At 43.4% G+C, this 21,329-nt stretch overlaps 1 protein-coding gene across 1 annotated transcript in view; it reads right to left on the reverse strand.

Moving 5' to 3' along the window:
• Window positions 1-3,284, reverse strand: part of ano5b (anoctamin 5b) — a 62,135-nt gene extending 58,851 nt beyond the window's left edge. Inside the window, exon 1 of the mRNA XM_048230917.1 lies at window positions 2,660-3,284. Within this exon, the coding sequence (XP_048086874.1) occupies window positions 2,660-2,732 (73 nt within the window). The 5' untranslated portion in view covers window positions 2,733-3,284. The remainder of the gene's footprint in view (window positions 1-2,659) is intronic.
• Between the last annotated feature and the right edge of the window lie 18,045 nt (window positions 3,285-21,329).

The following is a 21,329-nucleotide window of genomic DNA, read 5'->3' on the forward strand; positions in this document are numbered from 1 at the left end:
TGGGTGTGTGTGTGTGTGTGTGTGAGTGTGTGTGTGTGTGTGTGTGTGAGAGAGAGAGAGAGAGAGAGAGAGAGAGAGAGAGAGAGTGTGTGTGTGTGTGTGTGTGTGAGTGAGTGTTGAGAGAGGGAGAGAGAGCATGTGTGTGTGTGTGTGTGTGTGTGAGAGAGAGAGAGAGAGAGAGAGAGAGAGAGTGTGTGGGTGTGTGTGTGAGAGAGAGAGAGAGAGTGTGTGTGGGTGTGTGTGAGAGAGAGAGAGAGAGAGAGAGAGAGTGTGTGTGTGTGTGTGTGTGAGTGAGTGTTGAGCGAGGGAGAGAGAGCATGTGTGTGTGTGTGTGAGTGTGTTGAGGGAGGGAGGGGGATTTTTCAGGAGTTCTGGATACAACAGGAAAGCCCTGCAGCGCATAGTGAACACAGCTGGAAGGATTATTGGTGCTTCACTCCCCTCCCTGAAGGACATTTACACCACCCACCACCCAATAAAGGCGACCAAAATTGTGAGTGATGCAAGTCACCCCCGCCACAATCTGTTTGATCTACTGCCCTCTGGGAAGAGGTACAGAAGCCTGCGCCCCCGCACTACCAGACTCACCAACAGCTTCATACACCAAGCTGTAAGGATGCTGAACTCTCTCCCTCCTCTCCCCCTCCACCCTCAGCTACATAACATCCTGGACATTGGACCCAAAATGGGCCTGCACTACTCCACTTGCACACTTGCACACTTGTACACTTTTACAACTTGGTGTTGTTGTCCTGAAAACACAACACTTCTGCTGCTCTTACATAACTTGCACCACTATGCCACTTTCTTTCTTACTTAGGTCAAACAGAACTACCCAAGCCTTTTATTGGCCTGACTTTGCACTAGTATTTTATTGACTGTCTATGCACAATTTCAACCAAATTTTGCTGCTCTTATTTTTTCATTATTATATGTGCCCTCTTATTTACTTATTTACTTACTTTTTTGTTTACTTGAATGTTATGTTTGTCTGTGGACCTAAATTGGCAAAATATGTCTTGTCTTCACCGTGGGATAGTGAGAAACGTAATTTCGATCTCTTTGTATGTCTGGAACATGTGAAGAAATTGACAATAAAGCTGACTTTGACTTTGACTTTGACTTTGATACCGTAGCAGCCCCCACAGCTGAGTCGCTGGGGACCACGCGGTCTGAGTCAAAGAGGTTACGCCATTCCCACATTTCGAGAGGCCGGACTCACCACTTAAAGAGCCGATACGATAGTCACCTCCGTCAGGGTCCCCTGCACGGGGGTCAGTCGCACTCAGAAGCTCATCACAACCAGCCCACATCGTTATCACTCACGCGCATAACAACCCGCCCGGAATAACCAACTCTCCACACACAATAGTGCTGCGCCCAGCGTGAGTGAGTAGCAACCGGAGGCGGTGGTGTTGTGTGACGTTAAGAGTCCAGCAGGGCTGCCCCGGCGGGCTGGCTCTCCGTTCTGCCTGTGCTGTGCAGCGCGCGGTGACTAATGGGTTATGAATGGAAAGAACGTCCTTTGAGTAGAGAGGAGCGGAGCGCGAGAGCTGGTTTGGGTAGGAGGGGGTCGCGGATGCACGAGGTTGGGTAGCTGGCGGGTCTCTCTTGAAAAGCAGACACGTAGCCACTCTGACAGCACGCGTGCAGAATTCACACAGAATGGCAACCCTCAATCCAAGACCTAAGAGCCATCGCATTACAAATGCCAATGTGTTCGACGATTATTGACTCAGTAGCAATCTTGTCAATGTTGCCATTGGAATTCCACGAAAACGAGTACTTGGTTCAGATTTAATCAAGGTCTGCTTGGCTACTGATGTATGAGATTGCATCAACCCAAGCCCTGCTCAACAAGCACATCGAAGGCAGATTCTTAATTATATACCGGGCAGTGACACGACTCTCCACACACAGTGGGATCATTCTCATACTGCGTGCGAATGGGAGAATTGGCGGATTTCAAGCATTTGCTGGCAGTAATATGTTTGCGTGAACGGCAGATAACGGTCTCCTAGTCAACCAATACGTGTAACGAGGATTAGGTAGGTTACCTGGTCGTTACTTTTAATTTCACTGAGGGAGGTCCATATTGGTCCTCGCCAAATAACACCATAACCTTAGTAACCGTATCTTAAGACCACGATGTTATTTACAAATGAATGAGTTAAACCCTGGATTTACGGTGAAATAAGGAGTCACGTCTAGCCACGTTACGAACCACACTGGCATGCTTCTTCACCGACCTCCATATTCGGAAAGAATAACGAGATGCCTCTGCCGTTTTATTTGAGTCAGAAATTACATCATTTGCTGACATTGTCTACATTAAAGGAAATTAAGATAATAGTATTGATATGTAACTCAAGTTTTGTATTTTGTAGGCTATAGTCTTACATTCCAACTGTCGACAGCCTAGGCTATTCTGCTGTAACCCACAAACGTCAGGTCAAAACTAAATATAGTATATTCCATTCCATTCCCCGTCTTTATGGAGTCAGTCTCGGCAGTTCCTCCTCTGAGAAAAGTAGGCAAACCTAGTGGCCAAAGTTCTCAGATTCTTTTCATCCCACCGAACCTGCGCTCACTGTCCCGCGGGCTGCTTGTGTGTGTGTTTGCTTGGCTCTGCTTTAATTATATACAATTTACAACTTACCTCCAATCTGGGAATCTCTTGGGTTCATTTCAATGAGCGTCGCATCTTTCGCCTTTCCCGTTATCCTGTTCATCTTGCCCGAAGAGTTGCCGTTTCTCCGCACGAGTCGACAAAGAAAAGCAGTGCCCGGGAGAAGGCGTTTCCGACCCGCGTTTTGACTGTGCGTGAAGTAGTTTGGGTGAAAATCCAGACGGTTTCCAACTTCCTCCGTCCTCCTCAATAGTTGGTTTATATCCGATTTACATTGAGAGTCTCAAGATTCTCCCCATAACAACAATTACACGGTTACCGAGGAGGGATGATGTTGGTCTTTAAAGGGGAGTGGCCAAGGTCTGGCAGGTTTCCGTCGGCCTACTAGCGGCGCGAGCAGCACGCACACGGTCGCAGAGCTTGTCCAAGTTTGAGGGCAGTTTCCTCATGACGTCCCCAGTCTTTCCCTCACCCCTTTCCGCTAGTGGTGCCAGGCCCAAATAACGAAACCTATTTTCGAGTATTTCTTTGTTCTTATTCAACACAGTTAAGGCTCTTTTGGCGTTTTTGGAGTGTAGTTGTCCATATTCTCTTCTGCGGGAGATCAGAAGCCCCTATAGGTTGTTTACAGCTTGTTGTACTACTAGTTGACATACAAGAGTGGAATCTGGGATGGTGAAAGTAATAATTGGATAGGGAGAGTTTACAACAAGGTGCCAAAGAGGTGTGTGTGTGTGTGTGTGGGGGGTAATTTAGAGCAACCTGAAGCCCTGTGCTGTTCCACTAGTAATCAGTGTTACCCTCAAATCAACCCAAATGTATATGGCACACTCAGCCCGTACAGAGATCAACTGACAGACTTCCATACTGAGTTTTTTTCTAAGTATAATATATAAGTATATACTCTTTTGATCCCGTGAGGGAAATTTGGTCTCTACATTTACCCCAATCTGCCAATTAGTGAAACACAAACAGCACACAGTGAGGTGAAGCACACACTAACCCAGAGCAGTGAGCTGTCTGCTACAGCGGCGCTCAGGGAGCAGTGAGGGGTTAGGTGCCTTATTGCTCAAGGGCACTTCAGCCCTGGATGTGGGCATGGGACAGCAGTGAGGGGTTAGGTGCCTTGCTCAAGGGCACTTCAGCCATGAATGTGGGCATAGGACAGCAGTGCTCCACCATTTCCCCATCCACATGTTTCCTACTGGGTCGGGGATCAAACCAGCAACCCTTCGGTTACAAGCCCGAAGCCCTAACCGGTAGGCCACAGCATGCATAAACTGCACAGGGTGAGGGTAGGTAATGGGTAGTTTATCCATGCCTTAACAACAGGGTGAGGGTAGTTTATGGGTAGTTTATCCATGCCTTCACAACAGGGTGAGGGTAGTTTATGGGTTTATGGGTAGTTTATCCATGCCTTCACAACGGTATTTGGGCTCGGCTGCTGTCCTGTGTTGTCCAGATTAATTCTCATTATATGCATATGCACAACCAATGAATACCAACCATGCTATACCTGAATTGTGTTTATTAATACCAGCCATGCTATACCTGAATTGTGTTTATTAATACCAGCCATGCTATACCTGAATTGTATTTATTAATACCAGCCATGCTATACCTGAATTGTATTTATTAATATCCTGAATTGTATTTATTAATACCAACCATGTTATACCTGAATTGTATTTATTAATATCAACCATGCTATACCTGAATTGTATTTATTAATACCAACCATGCTATACCTGAATTGTGTTTATTAATACCAACCATGCTATTGTATTTATTGTCAGTAGATATTGGCAGGAAATGGGAGCAATGTTGACTTGTATCAGTGAACATTACATCATGGAAGGTGATAGGCTTGTTTTACTCGTTTGAAGGGGGATATAACAAATACCAAAAAGGCAGAGCATTAAAGTAGCCTAATGTTAGCTAAGAGCGGAGCATTAAAGTAGCCTAATGTTAGCTAAGAGCAGAGCATTAAAGTAGTCTAATGTTAGCTAAGAGCATGGAATGACTGAAGATCTTGGAGGAAATTGTTGGTTATTTTCTTATTGTGTTGAATGTTCCAAATGTAAAGCACTTTGAGCTGCATTATCTGTATGAAAGGTGCTATACAAATAAAGCTTATTATTATTATTATTGTTATTATTATTATATGAGTGTCAATTGCCAGCCTAGTTGGACAGAAAACACTCCCACAGTGTTTATCTCAATGTAATAAGGATCACAATTCATATTTGAGTAGCCTACACTTCACGCTACGTGCATGTTCGGGAAACAGTCAGAAAAAACAAATGAACGATCGTAAGATGAATCGTAGAAAACCCTCTTAAGAGCGTGTCTCCGTCGTTATCGGGAAACTGGGCCCAGATCCATTGTATGCCAGACCCACTCTAGGCCACACCCACACTAGGCCACACCCACTCTAGGCCAGATCCATTCTAGACTACACCCACGCTAGGTTACACCCACTCTAGGCCACACCCACTCTAGGCCAGATCCATTCTAGACTACACCCACGCTAGGTTACACCCACTCTAGGCCACACCCACATTAGGCCAGATCCATTGTAGGCCAGACCTGTTCTAGGCCACACCCACTCTAGGCCAGACACATGCTAGACCACACCCATTCAAGGCCACACCCACTCTATGTCACACCCACTCTAGGCCACCCCCACTCTAGGCCACACCCACTCTAGACTCATTCTACACCACTCTAGACTCATTCTACACCACTATCTCTTCCCACAGCAGCTGGCTTATTATAGCTTATTGGCTGCATTTCCTGGTGAGTTCAATCTAGCTATGAATCAGGGTCGGACTGGCAATTTTCTCCTGGACCGGCCCACCACTGGACCGACAACCCCCCCCCCCGTCCATGTGGTTAGATCTGACTTAAATGCCACTGTTATGATAGAGTGGCATAGTGCTGTCCAGAAAATCTCCGACCTGAAAAGATGCAGACATCACGGAGCTACTGTTCATGAGGGCATACAACATTTTGATAGAACACATGAAGGGAATGGAACGTTGTAGCCTACAACTGCATGGCAAGGCCAAACGAATTCAAAAGACTGATAAGCAGAAGGCGCAACAGTTATAGCCACAGTATTCCTTCTCTTTTTCTCTTTTCCCCTCTTTCCCTCTCTTTTCCTCTCTTTCCCTCTCTTTCTTTGTCTGTTTGTCTTTGTCTTTTACTCTATCAAATCTAAATTATGTTCTGTTATCTCTGTTCCTGTATGAGTGTCCCTTCCTCACCTCTCCATTATCTCTGGCCTCTAATGCATCCTTCTTATCTCTCAATCTCTCTATCTCTCTCTATTTCTCATTTCTCTCTCTCTGTCCCTCTCTCTCTCATTTTTCTTTTCTGTGTTTTCCATCTGTTCCAGCTCTGATTCTCTTCAAATTATGGTTGGGAACACACAGTAACACACACTGAAACACACACACTCTGAGAACACACAGTAGCACACACTGAAACACACACACACTCTGAGAACACACAGTAGCACACACTGAAACACACACTTGTTCTATCACTCTTCCTCTCTCTCACACACACACACACATTCTCTTTCACTCTCTCTCTCTGACATACTGTAAGCAACACATTAGAGCCAGCTGTTGTTGTGTCTGTATCCGTGTCTCTCTCTCTCTGTGTGTGTGTGTGTGTGTGTGTAATTATCTGTCTCTGTATTTATCTGTCTCTCTGGGTGTGTGTGTGTCTCTCTGTGTGAGTGTGTGTGTGTGTGTGTGTGTTGATGAGGATGATGACAACATCTCTGTTCTCACCTTCAACTCAGCAGCCCCAATCCCCACATCAGCATCATAGCCTTATCTGCAGGTGTCCAGTCCGAGGCAGGTGGAGGAGTCCAGGTGGAGTGTTGGGTCAGTGTTACGTAAGGTAGCAGCTTGTTGTCTGCCTCGGCACATAAGACAGTTTCTTGTGGCCCTTTGGTTGATTTATATTTGTGATGAAATCTGGCCTGCATGTCAATTTTGTGTTTTGTCTTTTTTAGGTCTGCTTCTTAAGAATACTCAACATTTTACTGTCTATGCAGCCTACTCAATGTTAACGTTGGCTTTGAGACTACAGATGCATAGACCACGTCAATAGCATCAGTTAGCATTGCTGCAGCCAACCACAGCAATCAAAAGATCTTACCACAAAGGGATCAGCAGAGCTATTTCTTGCAAATACGTGGTAGTTGTAAACAGGGTTGGGTAGTAACTGATTACGTAATCAGATTACAAAAAACTAAATAACTATAATCAGACCAGATTACATAAAAAAATGTGTAATCAGATTATAGTTACATTGTCGAAGATTATATTTTGTTTAACTGGCACACCATGATAAAAGTGATGAAAAAAATATTTTTTTGTTTTATCTTGCTCTATTAGGCTGTAGTATTTTTTTTTCAAAGGACCCTCCCATTCAATTTCTATGAACCTCTACCAAACGGTTGAAGTGCCAGTTTATGGTAAAAGTCAGTTATCTGCCTCTGGCATGAGATTATTGTGTTTTACTGAAAGAAAAAAGTATTTTCCCCCAATTATTATTATTGTAACCCTGGTCCCAGAGTTTAAGAAAAATCATGTTAACAAGAAATAAACTCATTCCCACTGTACCTGCAGACCACTTAAGTAAATTTACCATTGAAATGAATAGGATTCTATGGATTTAGGTGAAGAACATGTACACATAATACATTTTGGTCTGTACTGAAAGTGTTGCGAATCTTTCTCATTTCTGTAAATGTACATACTGTGTAGTTCTTATGGTCATTTGTGATTTTGTACCCATGTGTACCCTGTGTGTGTCTTTGGTCTGTATGCAGTGTATCCATTGTTGATCCTTGAAGGATTAGAATTCAATGAAAGCCTGTCTAGAGGCCTTTTGTTTATCACCAGGTGTGAAATGTTAATGTTTGTAGACATAGTGAGGGGTCAGGCCTCTGAAGGACTTCCCAGGAAAGGGGGTAGTTTTAATTAAAAGACAATAGAAGCTGGCCAGACTTGATGGCACCAAAAGGCCACATCTCCACCTTTACATTGCATATTCATACTAGTAGGTCACTCCTTCTCTTTGTGTGTAACTTTAAATATGGTAGACTGTTTCTGTATAGTCAGAGAATACTGAGAATCTGGTGAAACTCATGATGGGGTGACACAAACATGCCATTTTTCCCTTGAGGGGAAAAGAATAAAGCCTGGATCCTGATATTCCATCGTCCTGACTGAGTCTTAAAAGAAATATGGTAGTAAAAATATACTATCAGTACCATGAAGAGAGAACTGATTCAACTATATAAACCATATCTTTTCTGAAAGCTTAGACCCTCAGGATGTGATCTAACATGACATGAGACATTTCTCACCCTCCTCATTAGTATGCAGCCCACGCATAACACATTGGGTATTGGTAAATCGGGTTTATGGCTGATACCTTTGGGTCTGAGCCATTTAGGAAAAACTGGTTCAACTAAACCATATATTTTCTGAAAGCTTAGACCCTCAGGATGTGATCTAACATGACATGAAACATGTCCCACCCTCCTCATTAGTATGCTGCCCATGCATTACACATTGGGTATGAAGTTTTCACTTCATGTGAGTGGTTCTGTGCAGAAATACATGAGCAGTTGATAGTCATAATTTGTGTTTAAAAGAGCATTGTGCATGTAGGCCTATGTTGTGTATGTTAGCTTCCTTCCCAACGCCTTAAGAGATGCGCTAGTTGCAGAAGCCTGGGCTTTTAGCTCGAAAAACACTCATTAATAATTGAAAAAATGTAACCACTAATGAAGTTTACTTTCAACTATCAAAACCCGTTTATTGCCTGTAACACAGTGATAAAAGGACATAGCAGGAAGATATTTGGCTGATAGAAGGAGGTTAACATGCTCTATGTTTTGACCAAAGGACATCTGTCTATCATCATTGCCCTCAGAGAAAACTGGAATGTTTCATTTCTCCCGCGTTTCAATCGTCCCAGCTCTCCCCGAATATGGCCTTTTTCGGTTTATTTTCGAATAAGGTGTTTATAAGACACACACATATTCAGTTTATTCCCAATACAGTGATTCAAAACCGTTTATTGGCTGCATAAAAACATAGTGATAGTCAGTATTTTACCTATCGAGTAGGTAACGTTCCGCCTAGCTCCACTCATTCATCTGGCATTGATCCATTGGAGTGGTGTTTCAGAAGGCTGGGCCTTATCAAAAAATCCTTGCATATGATTGGATAAGCCACTTGTCCGCCATCTATTGACATGGAGATTTTAGGAAATGTTTCAAATTCTGGATGCTAAACACACGTAGTTTGAGACGGACAGAAATATAAAGACTGGCCCGTCTTCTTTCTGACTTACCTCAACATTGTCCTATGCATTACAGGCCTACCACATTCCACTGCTTGACTAAATAAAAAACATAAAGGCTACCGAACATGGGCATCGCCATAGGTTACTTAAAGGTTGTATCAGCGATAGCTGGATACGTCACTTCTGTTGATGTTCAAACAAAACAGAGACCTAGCTCGCTACTCCCCTCCTGCGCAATTAAAACTCTCCTAAAGTGCATCTTGTCGGTTATTGGTTGAAACACTTTATTTTGCCTTTGAGTGGGTTGCCAACCCTTGTTGGTAGCAGTTGTTTTTGTGTACAGATCTCGGAGCCTAGGCTGCCTACAGAGATGCGTTTTTTAAACGCATTTTTTAATTGTTTAGGTGAATATTTAGCTTCAAATCGTATTGTTTAGCTCTTAAACAATGACAGAAGTCTGGACCTCGGTGACCTCATAACTACGGGTCTGCTTACCTGTGTTAGTTTTTTCCAACTGCTACACAATTTTGCAAACTATTGTGGTTTTATCAAAATACTTAACACAATTCACAAAACCACACACCCAAACTGCAAAATACCTCATATAGCCTGCAAAATGAAGCACTACAACCAAAACTACATATAGCATTATCAAAATCAAACTTTTGCACCAAATGGCACACACTTCATTCATATTACCAGATTTTTGTCTAATCAACTACACACTGTTATGCATAATGAAAGGCACTCTCATCTTTGCCATAATACTAAAACAAATTGTAGAATATTCTTCAGATTGTTCACATGCACAGGAATATTTGCATATGCACACACATGCTGTTGAAAAAAATATTTTTTTATTTTTCACCAAACATGCACAGCATATATATCATACATTGGAGTGAACAAAAAAATGCTCACAAAAAAAGAAAATTGCAGAAAAGTGTTGTCTTATTTGGCCATGAACTCCTCTACCAGCTCTCACTCTTCCTTCACCTCTCATTCTCCCCCTCCATCTCTCTCTCATTCTCCCCCTCTATCTCTCTCTCATTCTCCCCCTCCATCTCTCTCTCATTCTCCCCCTCCCTCTTCCTCTTTCTGCAACGTCTTCCATTGTTGTTGGAAGAGGGGCTCTCCAGTGATCTTTTCATAGTGCTCACTTCCTGACATAGTGCTCACTTCCTGACTGAAGTGGAAACAATTAACCATTGACATGTTTGGCCAAGTGTCACATATGTTGGCCATTGTTGTGTCTTTTGCAGAGAACCGTGTTCACAGCATTTGAAAATTGCCATTTTGAATTGCAAAATGTGTGTAAAGCAGAAAATGTGTTTAGAGTATTGGAGACTTGAGAAGAGGTTTTGCTCTCTGTGTGTCAGTTTAAATGTGTGCTTTGCATGTCATTTTAGTGTGTTAGCAATTGAAAAAAACTGTAATGCATGGATCATAGCTGTGGGCCTGCTTACCTGTGTTAATGCATGGATCATAGCTGTGGGCCTGCTTACCTGTGTTAATGCATGGATCATAGCTGTGGGCCTGCTTACCTGTGTTAATGCATGGATCATAGCTGTGTGCCTGCTTACCTGTGTTAATGCATGGATCATAGCTGTGTGCCTGCTTTTTGGTTCTTTTTTGTAGGCGAACTTCAGAGGTCTATTTGCAGAGCTAGACACTAATTGGCTGATGAAGCATTGAGCCAGGTCGACGGCTGTTGGCTGGACGGCCAATCTGGACTTTTCCAAAACTTTTCCAGAGTGCCAGTCCGCCCCTGGTGCTCTGTGGTAGGCTACAGCAGTAGGTGTCACAGCCCAGATGGGGTCTTTAAGTAACCACATGATGAGAACTGAGAAAGACCTCTGAGACACCAACTACATCTGACAAACTGTCCACTCTGAGCTTGTTAGTCAGTGGTCAAACTCTGTCCACTCTGAGTTTGTTAGTCAGTGGCTTTTGCATTGGTGGAAGTGTGTGCATGTGTGTGTGTGTGTGTGTGTGTGTGTATATTTGATGGGGGTGGTTAAGATGTGAGTGAGTAGTTCTATTTATATGGGGCATCCACCACCACGTGTCAGTCACCGCTGCCACTTTATCAATGAGCCTTTGACTTCAGCAGACATGCTCACAACACATGGACTCTACTGCCCCCTAGTGACACCTTGGGAGAACTGCAGAGATCCACTGAGGAGCATCAGCAGAGTTCCATGGTGATGTTTTTCTGAGGGTGAGGGTAGTTCATGCATGCAGCATTTGAGGTTGGCTGTGCTGTCAAACTCTCATCATTTGTCCATGTGCTGCACATCAACAGATTCAAATTGTTCTTTATCAACTCTTTTGCATTCATTGTACTTATTATCAGATTTTTGTTGTTTAATTCAGAGAGGACTTTGAGAGACTCATGCAATAGCTGGCAGGCTAATGATTATTTCCAGACACACCTACACACTACACACACACGTACACAGTCACACACACACATACCGGTACACAGTCTCCCACACACATACACACTACACACTCAGACAGACGCACATGCAAATGTGCAGGCATACAAGCACACACTACAAGTGCCACGTGTTATATTTCTGTTTATTATATTATGTATGTATATATTATATTATTATATTAGTACTGATATATTATATTGTATTATGTTATAATATGTTATATTATATTGTATTATATATGCCATATGTATGTCAACTTACAGTATGTGGGTGGGGTTCAAATTCAGGAGTGTGGGGGAAAAGACAAGCAGACAACTGAGAGAGACTGAAGGTCCTGTCATGGAGCTGCACCACGAGACTAGGGGCTGTATTTTGCACACTGGCGCATGGCGTAAAACTCGTTTTCCACCTGCGCAAAGTTTAATTCGGTATTTTGCACGTTTATTTTTTAAACAATGTGCCCAGGGGTGTGGCAATTAACAACCTAGGGAGGGGCCTGGCACATTGTCTAAAAATCGCTATTGTACACCTGGTCAGAAGTCTATGGCGAGTTGTTTATATGTTATTTTAAGAGTGCGCTGTCAACAGTCATATTGGCAGGTGCACGCACCATCCTTCTATCATTCATTAACGCACACCAGCGCACGTCCATGCAAAGCATTACAAATTGCACGAATTGCATGTTTGGGAAACATAATTAGAATAAAGATATTACGAAATACTGTACATCTCATGATGAGTAGTTATTCACCATCATTTGCAAATTGATAATGACGGTTAAAAGTGATTAGGGGAGAGGCGAGAGACACGTATGGAGCACAGGTGAAGACGCACTGTCACGAGATATAAGCAACTCCTCTGCAGGATAAATTTATTTGACATTTCGCGCTTTGCGCCGTTAAAGGGAATGACAGATGTCATTCTCATTGGTTTAAAATGATGTTACGCCCCAAACACACCCATATGACTGATTAAAAAACCTAGGAACACCTTGTTGCGCCATGCGCTCGATGTTTGATAACGAAACCCCTCCCAATGTGGACTGGACATCCTACTAAATTTGAATAAGCTTTTGACTAGTGACGGTGTGCTTTAGAATGTCATGATAGGGCCCTTGATGTCCTGATACCTTACAGCTGCACCAGGAGGCTCAGGGTCCACACATGCAGCTGCACCAGGAGGCTCAGGGTCCACACATGCAGCTGCACCAGGAGGCTGAGGGTCCACACTCGCAGCTGCACCAGGAGGCTCTTTGCTATTCAGTAGATATCCAGTAGGAGGCAGTATGGTATAACAACAGCTGACTAGCGACACTAACGTCAGCTCCATTCATTTCCAGTGGATAGTGCTCGCTGGGTCAAAAGATGAAACACACAACTGATTGTACATTTAAATATAAAGGTGTACGATTGATCTGGTTCAACAAATCAAATATATTAATGTTTATTATTTCCAGCCATGATAACTGATGTGTTTGCTGCTTTATACTTCTCTCTCTCTCTCTCTCTCACACACACACACACACACACACACACACACACACACACACACACACACACACACCCCTTAACTCATGACAGGATGTGGCATATGTCTCTAGTCATTCCTCTCCTTGTTGGCAGTTGTGTGGTCCACTGCAGAAAGCAGCCATTACCTGTGAAAGATCTGTGAGGGATTCCTCCTCCAACAGGGCACCTCCCCCTCCCTTTCCCATGTGCTCTCGCTCTCTCTCTCTTTCTCTTCTCTCTCTCTCTCTTCTCTCTCTCTCTTTTCTCTTCTCTCTCTCTCTCTCTCTCTCTCTCTCTCTCTCTCTCTCCTCTCTCTCCTCTCTCTATGTACTAGTGTGTGTGTGTGTGTGTGTGTGTGTGTGTGTGCACCAGGGTAAATGATTATAGCATGATTTTACCTTGAAGCTGTGTAAAGTCCCTCTTTGGGACATCAAAGTGCTGGCTGTGTGCAGGAGCAATGTTAACGCTACGACACAGAGATTCCCCTTCTCAACCCCCCCCCCCCACCCCCCTTTCTCACCCCCCACCCCCTCTCATCCTCTCTTCCTCTCTCACTCTTTACCCCCCCTGCAACTCTCTCTCCCTCTCTCTGTATCTCCATCATTCTTTCTCTCTCTCTCTCTCTCTCTCTCTCTCCCTCTCTCTCTCCCTCTCTCTCTCTCCCTCTCTCTCCCTCTCTCTCCAGCGTCTGTCTTGCTGCTGTGGGCTGTAGATCTGTGCGTTGATGGCTCTGTGTTTGGCAGAGGGAGCGGGAATCTGACATGTTTATTGTTTGCTGATATCAAGACGGAAGTAAATCAGCTTGGAGTCAGTCAAGCACAGCGCACTAAACACACACACACATACACACACACACTCACATACACACACATACACACACACACTCACATAGGCAAACATACACATGCACACATACAATTAAGCACACACACATATACACATATATGCATATGCACAAACTCACAAGCATCTATATATAGTATAACCACACACACACACACCCACTTGCACACACACACTTGCACACTCAATCAACACACACACAGTTGCACACTCAATCAACACACACAGTTGCACACTCAGTCAGCTCTGTCAATACCAGGCACAGTGTGTGGAAGATTTTCTAGGCAGCCTCATACATAAAACCAGTTTACATTAAAGAACCCAAACTACATATGCACACACACACACACACACACACACACACACACACACACACACACACACACATATGCACGAACACTGGCCTGCACACGCACGCTGCGCGACTGCACATGCACAAGCACGCCTTCGCACGCGACCTGCTTATGCGACACGCAACGCACGCACGCATACCACACACACACACACACACACACACCTTTGGCATGAGATATGAGAGCTGATGAGAGAGTTATCCTTGAAAGGTGGAGGACATAGTCAAAGGCCATGATAGGGTAATAGGGTAATGCTTTCACTTCTGCTGGCAAGCACGCTTACAAACACACACACACACACACACACAGACACGCACACATATATTTATATATATATATATATATATACATACAGTACACACACACACACACATCACATACATATGTATGTACATACAGTACACACACACACATATATAAATATATATATGGGGTGTGTGTGTGTGAGAGAAAGAGAGGGTCGTTAGATTACAGAAATGTGTGTGTGAATGTGAGAGGTGTGTGTGAAAGAGGGTCATATGATTACAGAAGTATGTGTATGTTTGTGTGTGTGGGGGGGGGGGGGTGCTGAGGGGTGTATGTGTGGGGGGGGGTGTGTGTGTGTGTGTTTCTGATGGCAGGATGGTGGGTTAGGGTGAGGAATAAGAATGGCTTAGGCAGAAGTAGAATAAGCTGTAGGTTCATTAACATTCAGTTCAAATCTTTATCCTCACCAAATCAAACATCTCTCTGTCTCTCTCTCACACACACACATTCTCCATCATTCTCTTTGTGTGTGTGTGTCTCTCTCTCTCTCTCTCACACACACACACTCCATCCTTCTCTTTGTGTCTCTCTCTCACACACACACACACACTCCATCCTTCTCTTTGTGTCTCACTCACTCACACACACACACACAAACACACACACACACACACACACACACACTCCATCCTTCTCTTTGTGTCTCACTCACACACACACACACACTCCATCCTTCTCTTTGTGTCTCACTCACACACACACACACACTCCATCCTTCTCTTTGTGTCTCACTTGTGTCTCCTGCTTACTGTGTTTCTCTCCCACTCCCCCACACACTCATACGTGCATTAGCAGGAGTGAGTGTGTCCTATACCATGCATTTGAGTGTTTCACTGTGGGTGTGTGTGTGTGTGTGTGTGTGTGTGTGTGTGGTAGCCAGTAGAAAAGAGATACCAGCTCCGATCAATGGGCAGTGGACCACAGTGCCAATTAATTAGCTTTAATTAACATGAATTCATTACAGCCAGTGAGTGGAGAGAGAGAGAGAGAGAGAGGAGAGAGAGAGAGAGAGAGAGAGAGAGAGAGAGAGGAGAGAGAAGAGAAAGAGAGGAGAGAGAAGAGAGAGAGAAAATAGAGAGGAGAGAGAGAGGAGAGAGAAGAGAGAGGAGAGAGAGAGAGAGAGAGATGGAGAGAGAAAGAGAGAGAAGAGGGAGGGATGAAGAGGATGGGAAGGAGGAGTAGAGGCTAGAGTAAAAAGCATATTCTGTCAGCAGAGTGAAGTCTGAGCCCCATGGAGGCATTTGATTCCATTTAAAGGATGGCTTGCCTATTTGGGGGAGATCCTGAGTGTGCTTCAGCACTAATCCTCTCCTGTACACGACTGCACTGATCAGACCCTGATGTATTCTCCTGTACACTACTGTATTCTACTGTACACTGCTGTATTCTACTGTACACTGCTCTACTGTACACTACTGTATTCTACTGTACACTACTGTATTCTATTGTACACTACTGTATTCTACTGTACACTACTGTACACTGCTGTATTCTCCTGTACACTGCTGTATTCTACTGTATTCTACTATATTCTATTATACACTGCTGTATTCTATTGTACACTGCTGTATTCTCCTGTACACTACTGTATTCTATTGTACATTACTGTATTCTATTGTACACTGCTGTATTCTCCTGTACACTACTGTATTCTACTGTATTCTATTGTACACTGCTGTATTCTCCTGTACACTACTGTATTCTACTGTATTCTATTGTACACTGCTGTATTCTATTGTACACTGCTGTATTCTCCTGTACACTACTGTATTCTACTGTATTCTATTGTACACTGCTGTATTCTATTGTACACTGCTGTATTCTACTGTACACTACTGTATTCTACTGTGCACTGCTGTACACTACTGTATTCTATTGTACACTGCTGTATTCTCCTGTACACTACTGTATTCTATTGTACACTGCTGTATTCTATTGTACACTGCTGTATTCTACTGTATGGGACATTCTACTGTGCACTGCTGTACACTTACTGTATTCTATTGTACACTGCTGTATTCTCCTGTACACTACTGTATTCTATTGTACACTGCTGTATTCTCCTGTACACTGCTGTATTCTATTGTACACTGCTGTATTCTATTGTACACTACTGTATTCTATTGTACACTGCTGTATTCTCCTGTTTTCTATTGTATACTGCTGTATTCTACTGTACACTACTGTATTCTACTGTGCACTGCTGTACACTACTGTATTCTATTGTACACTACTTTATTATATTGTACACTGCTGTATTCTCCTGTACACTGCTGCACTGATCAGACTCTGCTGTATTCTACTGTGCGGCACTATTCTGGTACAGTTATTAGAATCCATGTTATAGTTTGCATGAGCTCAGTTGTTTTGCTGCCATAATGTAGATGAGCCAGGTTGTTATTGCATACTGTATACATTAGATCAGAGATCTTCTATAATGTAGAGGAGCCAGGTTGTTATTGCATACTGTATACATTAGATCAGAGATCTCCTATAATGTAGATGAGCCAGGTTGTTATTGCATACTGTATACATTAGATCAGAGATCTCCTATAATGTAGAGGAGCCAGGTTGTTATTGCATACTGTATACATTAGGTCAGGTTGTTATTGCATACTGTATACATTAGGTCAGGTTGTTATTGCATATATATTAGGTCATCTCCCTCTTGTCCAGTGTCGGTCTTCATGAATGGGCTGAATGGGGAGCGTACAGAGAGCTGCTTCAGTGGAGAAGTGTGGTAGGAGAAGTGTGGTAGGAGAAGAGAAGTGTGGTAGGACAAGTGTAGTAGGATAAGATAAGTGTGGTAGGAGAAGATAAGTGTGGTAGGAGAAGAGAAGTGTGGTAGGAGAAGATAAGTGTGGTAGGATAAGTGTGGTAGGAGAAGAGAAGTGTGGTAGGACAAGTGTGGTAGGAGAAGATAAGTGTGGTAGGAAAAGTGTGGTAGGATAAGTGTGGTAGGAGGATAAGTGTGGTAGGAGAAGAAGTGTGGTAGGAGAAGATAAGTGTGGTAGGAAAAGTGTAGTAGGAGAAGTGTGGTAGGATAAGATAAGTGTGGTAGGAGAAGATAAGTGTGGTAGGAGAAGTGTGGTAGGAGAAGAGAAGTGTGGTAGGACAAGTGTGGTAGGAGAAGAGAAGTGTGGTAGGAGAAGAGAAGTGTGGTAGGACAAGTGTGGTAGGAGAAGATAAGTGTGGTAGGAGAAGAGAAGTGTGGTAGGATAAGTGTGGTAGGAGAAGAGAAGTGTGGTAGGACAAGTGTGGTAGGAGAAGATAAGTGTGGTAGGAAAGTGTGGTAGGATAAGTGTGGTAGGAGAAGATAAGTGTGGTAGGAGAAGATAAGTGTGGTAGGAAAAGTGTAGTAAGAGAAGTGTGGTAGGATAAGATGAGTGTGGTAGGATAAGATAAGTGTGGTAGGAGAAGATAAGTGTGGTAGGAGAAGTGTGGTAGGAGAAGAGAAGTGTGGTAGGATAAGTGTGGTAGGATAAGTGTGGTAGGAGAAGAGAAGTGTGGTAGAGAAGAGAAGTGTGGTAGGAGAAGTGTGGTAGGAGAAGAGAAGTGTGGTAGGAGAAGATAAGGTGGTAGGACAAGTGTGGTAGGGAGAAGACAAGTGTGGTAGACAAGTGTGGTAGGAGAAGTGTGGTAGAGAAGTGTGGTAGGAGAAGTGTGGTAGATAAGATAAGTGTGGTAGGAGAAGATAAGTGTGGTAGGATAAGTGTGGTAGGACAAGTGTGGTAGGAGAAGAGAAGTGTGGTAGGAGAAGTGTGGTAGGATAAGATAAGTGTGGTAGGAGAAGATAAGTGTGGTAGGATAAGTGTGGTAGGACAAGTGTGGTACGAGAAGAGAAGTGTGGTAGGAAAAGTGTGGTAGGAGAAGAGAAGTGTGGTAGGACAAGTGTGGTAGGAGAAGATAAGTGTGGTAGGAAAAGTGTAGTAAGAGAAGTGTGGTAGGATAAGATGAGTGTGGTAGGATAAGATAAGTGTGGTAGGAGAAGATAAGTGTGGTAGGAGAAGTGTGGCAGGGAGAAGAGAAGTGTGGTAGGACAAGTGTGGTAGGATAAGTGTGGTAGGAGAAGAGAAGTGTGGTAGGAAAGTGGTAGGAGAAGAGAAGTGTGGTAGAGAAGATAAGTGTGGTAGACAAGTGTGGTAGGAGAAGATATGTGGTAGACAAGTGTGGTAGAGAAGAGAAGGTGGTAGGATAAGTGTAGGAGAAGAGAAGTGGTAGGACAAGTGTGGTAGGAGAAGATAAGTGTGGTAGGAAAAGTGTGGTAGGATAAGTGTGGTAGGAGAAGATAAGTGTGGTAGGATAAGTGTGGTAGGACAAGTGTGGTACGAGAAGAGAATTATGGTAGGAGAAGTGTGGTAGGATAAGATAAGTGTGGTAGGAGAAGAGAAGTGTGGTAGGATAAGTGTGGTAGGACAAGTGTGGTAGGAGAAGAGAAGTGTGGTAGGAGAAGAGAAGTGTGGTAGGATAAGTGTGGTAGGAGAAGAGAAGTGTGGTAGGACAAGTGTGGTAGGAGAAGATAAGTGTGGTAGGAGAAGAAGTGTGGTAGGATAAGTGTGGTAGGAGAAGATAAGTGTGGTAGGAGAAGTGTGGTAGGAGAAGAGAAGTGTGGTAGGATAAGTGTGGTAGGATAAGTGTGGTAGGAGAAGAGAAGTGTGGTAGGAGAAGAGAAGTGTGGTAGGAGAAGTGTAGTAGGAGAAGAGAAGTGTGGTAGGAGAAGATAAGTGTGGTAGGATAAGTGTGGTAGGAGAAGAGAAGTGTGGTAGGAGAAGTGTGGTAGGATAAGATAAGTGTGGTAGGAGAAGATAAGTGTGGTAGGATAAGTGTGGTAGGACAAGTGTGGTACGAGAAGAGAAGTGTGGTAGGAGAAGTGTGGTAGGATAAGATAAGTGTGGTAGGAGAAGAGAAGTGTGGTAGGATAAGTGTGGTAGGACAAGTGTGGTACGAGAAGAGAAGTGTGGTAGGATAAGATATGTGGTAGGAGAAGAGAAGTGTGGTAGGATAAGTGTGGTAGGAGAAGAGAAGTGTGGTAGGAAAAGATAAGTGTGGTAGGAGAAGTGTGGTAGGATAAGATAAGTGTGGTAGGAGAAGTGTGGTAGGATAAGATAAGTGTGGTAGGAGAAGAAGTGTGGTAGGAGAAGATAAGTGTGGTAGGATAAGATAAGTGTGGTAGGAGAAGAGAAGTGTGGTAGGATAAGTGTGGTAGGAGAAGATAAGTGTGGTAGGAGAAGATAAGTGTGGTAGGAGAAGTGTGGTAGGAGAAGAGAAGTGGTAGAGAAGTGTGGTAGGAGAAGTGTGGTAGGAGAAGATAAGTGTGGTAGGATAAGATAAGTGTGGTAGGAGAAGTGTGGTAGGATAAGTGTGGTAGGAGAAGAGAAGTGTGGTAGGACAAGTGTGGTAGGAGAAGAGAAGTGTGGTAGGACAAGTGTAGTAGGATAAGATAAGTGTGGTAGGATAAGATAAGTGTGGTAGGAGAAGTGTGGTAGGAGAAGTGTAGTAGGATAAGATAAGTGTGGAAGGAGAAGATAAGTGGTAGGAGAAGTGTGGTAGGAGAAGTGTGCTAGAAGAAGTGTGGTAGGAAAAGTGTGGTAGGAGAAGTGTGTTACTCAGGTGATATGTCTACACTGCAAGCTTTCACAACACTATATGGCCAAAAGATATAAGCTATCATGAAACAACACCAACTATATGGCCAAAAGACATAAGCTAGCATGAAACAACACCAACTATATGGCCAAAAGACATAAGCTAGCATGAAACAACACCAACTATATGGCCAAAAGACATAAGCTAGCATGAACGCAACCTATGAATTCAAACTGTGCTGCTTCTTTTTTTTAAATATACTGTATTTTTACCTAATGATCTAAAACTGTTTCACCACTGCACCACAGGTGAGGCACGGATGAATGGACTAGAACAGGAACCATAACCGTTTAAGAGTGTTTTAGAGAGCAGCACACACACCACACACACACAGGGCCACAGCACACACACACACCACCACACACACACAGGGCCACAGGGCTGAGTGTCGCATCCACACACAGTGGCTGAGTCATACACACATTGAAAAGAATGGATAACCTGTTCAAGGATCCACCCAGTGGAAGAAAGGACAACCTTAGAAACAGAGGAAAGGATGGTGGAGGAATAGCCTTGAAATGGATCTGGATCCCAAATAAGGTGGTAGGAAACCAGGAACCAGGCAGGTGTCTGTGTGTTCATGGAGGAGAGAGAGAAAGTGTGTGTAAGAGAGAGGGTGAGGCTCAGAGGAGATGGAAGAACCAACGGTATATGCATGAGACATAAGTGTGTGTGTGGACCAAGCTCACTGACCAAGCCACTCACAGGCTGCCTCCCTCCCATCATCAACCCCCTTCCATCCTCCATCATCACTCCATCACTCCATCATCACTCCATCACTCCATCACCCAACATCACTCCATCATCACTCCATCATCACTCCATCACTCCATCACTCCATCACTCCATCATCACTCCATCACCCATCATCACTCCATCATCACTACATCACTCCATCATCACTCCATCATCACTCCATCACCCATCACTCCATCATCACTCCATCACTCCATCATCACTCCATCACTCCATCATCACTCCAATTTTATTTATTTATTTATTTATTTATTTATTTATTTATTTTATTTATTTATTTATTTATTTATTTATTGATTGATTTATTTTATTTATGACATTTATTACGACGCCGATATTGATTTTATCGACCATTTTATCGATACGATATTTATTTATTTATTTATTTCGACGATTTTATTTATTTATTTATTTATCTTTATTATTTATTTATTTATTTATTTGATTTACACTCCATCACTCCATCATCACTCCATCACTCCATCATCCCTCCATCACTCCATCA

The sequence above is a fragment of the Alosa alosa genome, chromosome 21, assembly GCF_017589495.1.
Source record: "Alosa alosa isolate M-15738 ecotype Scorff River chromosome 21, AALO_Geno_1.1, whole genome shotgun sequence".
Taxonomy (NCBI): Eukaryota; Metazoa; Chordata; class Actinopteri; order Clupeiformes; family Clupeidae; genus Alosa; species Alosa alosa.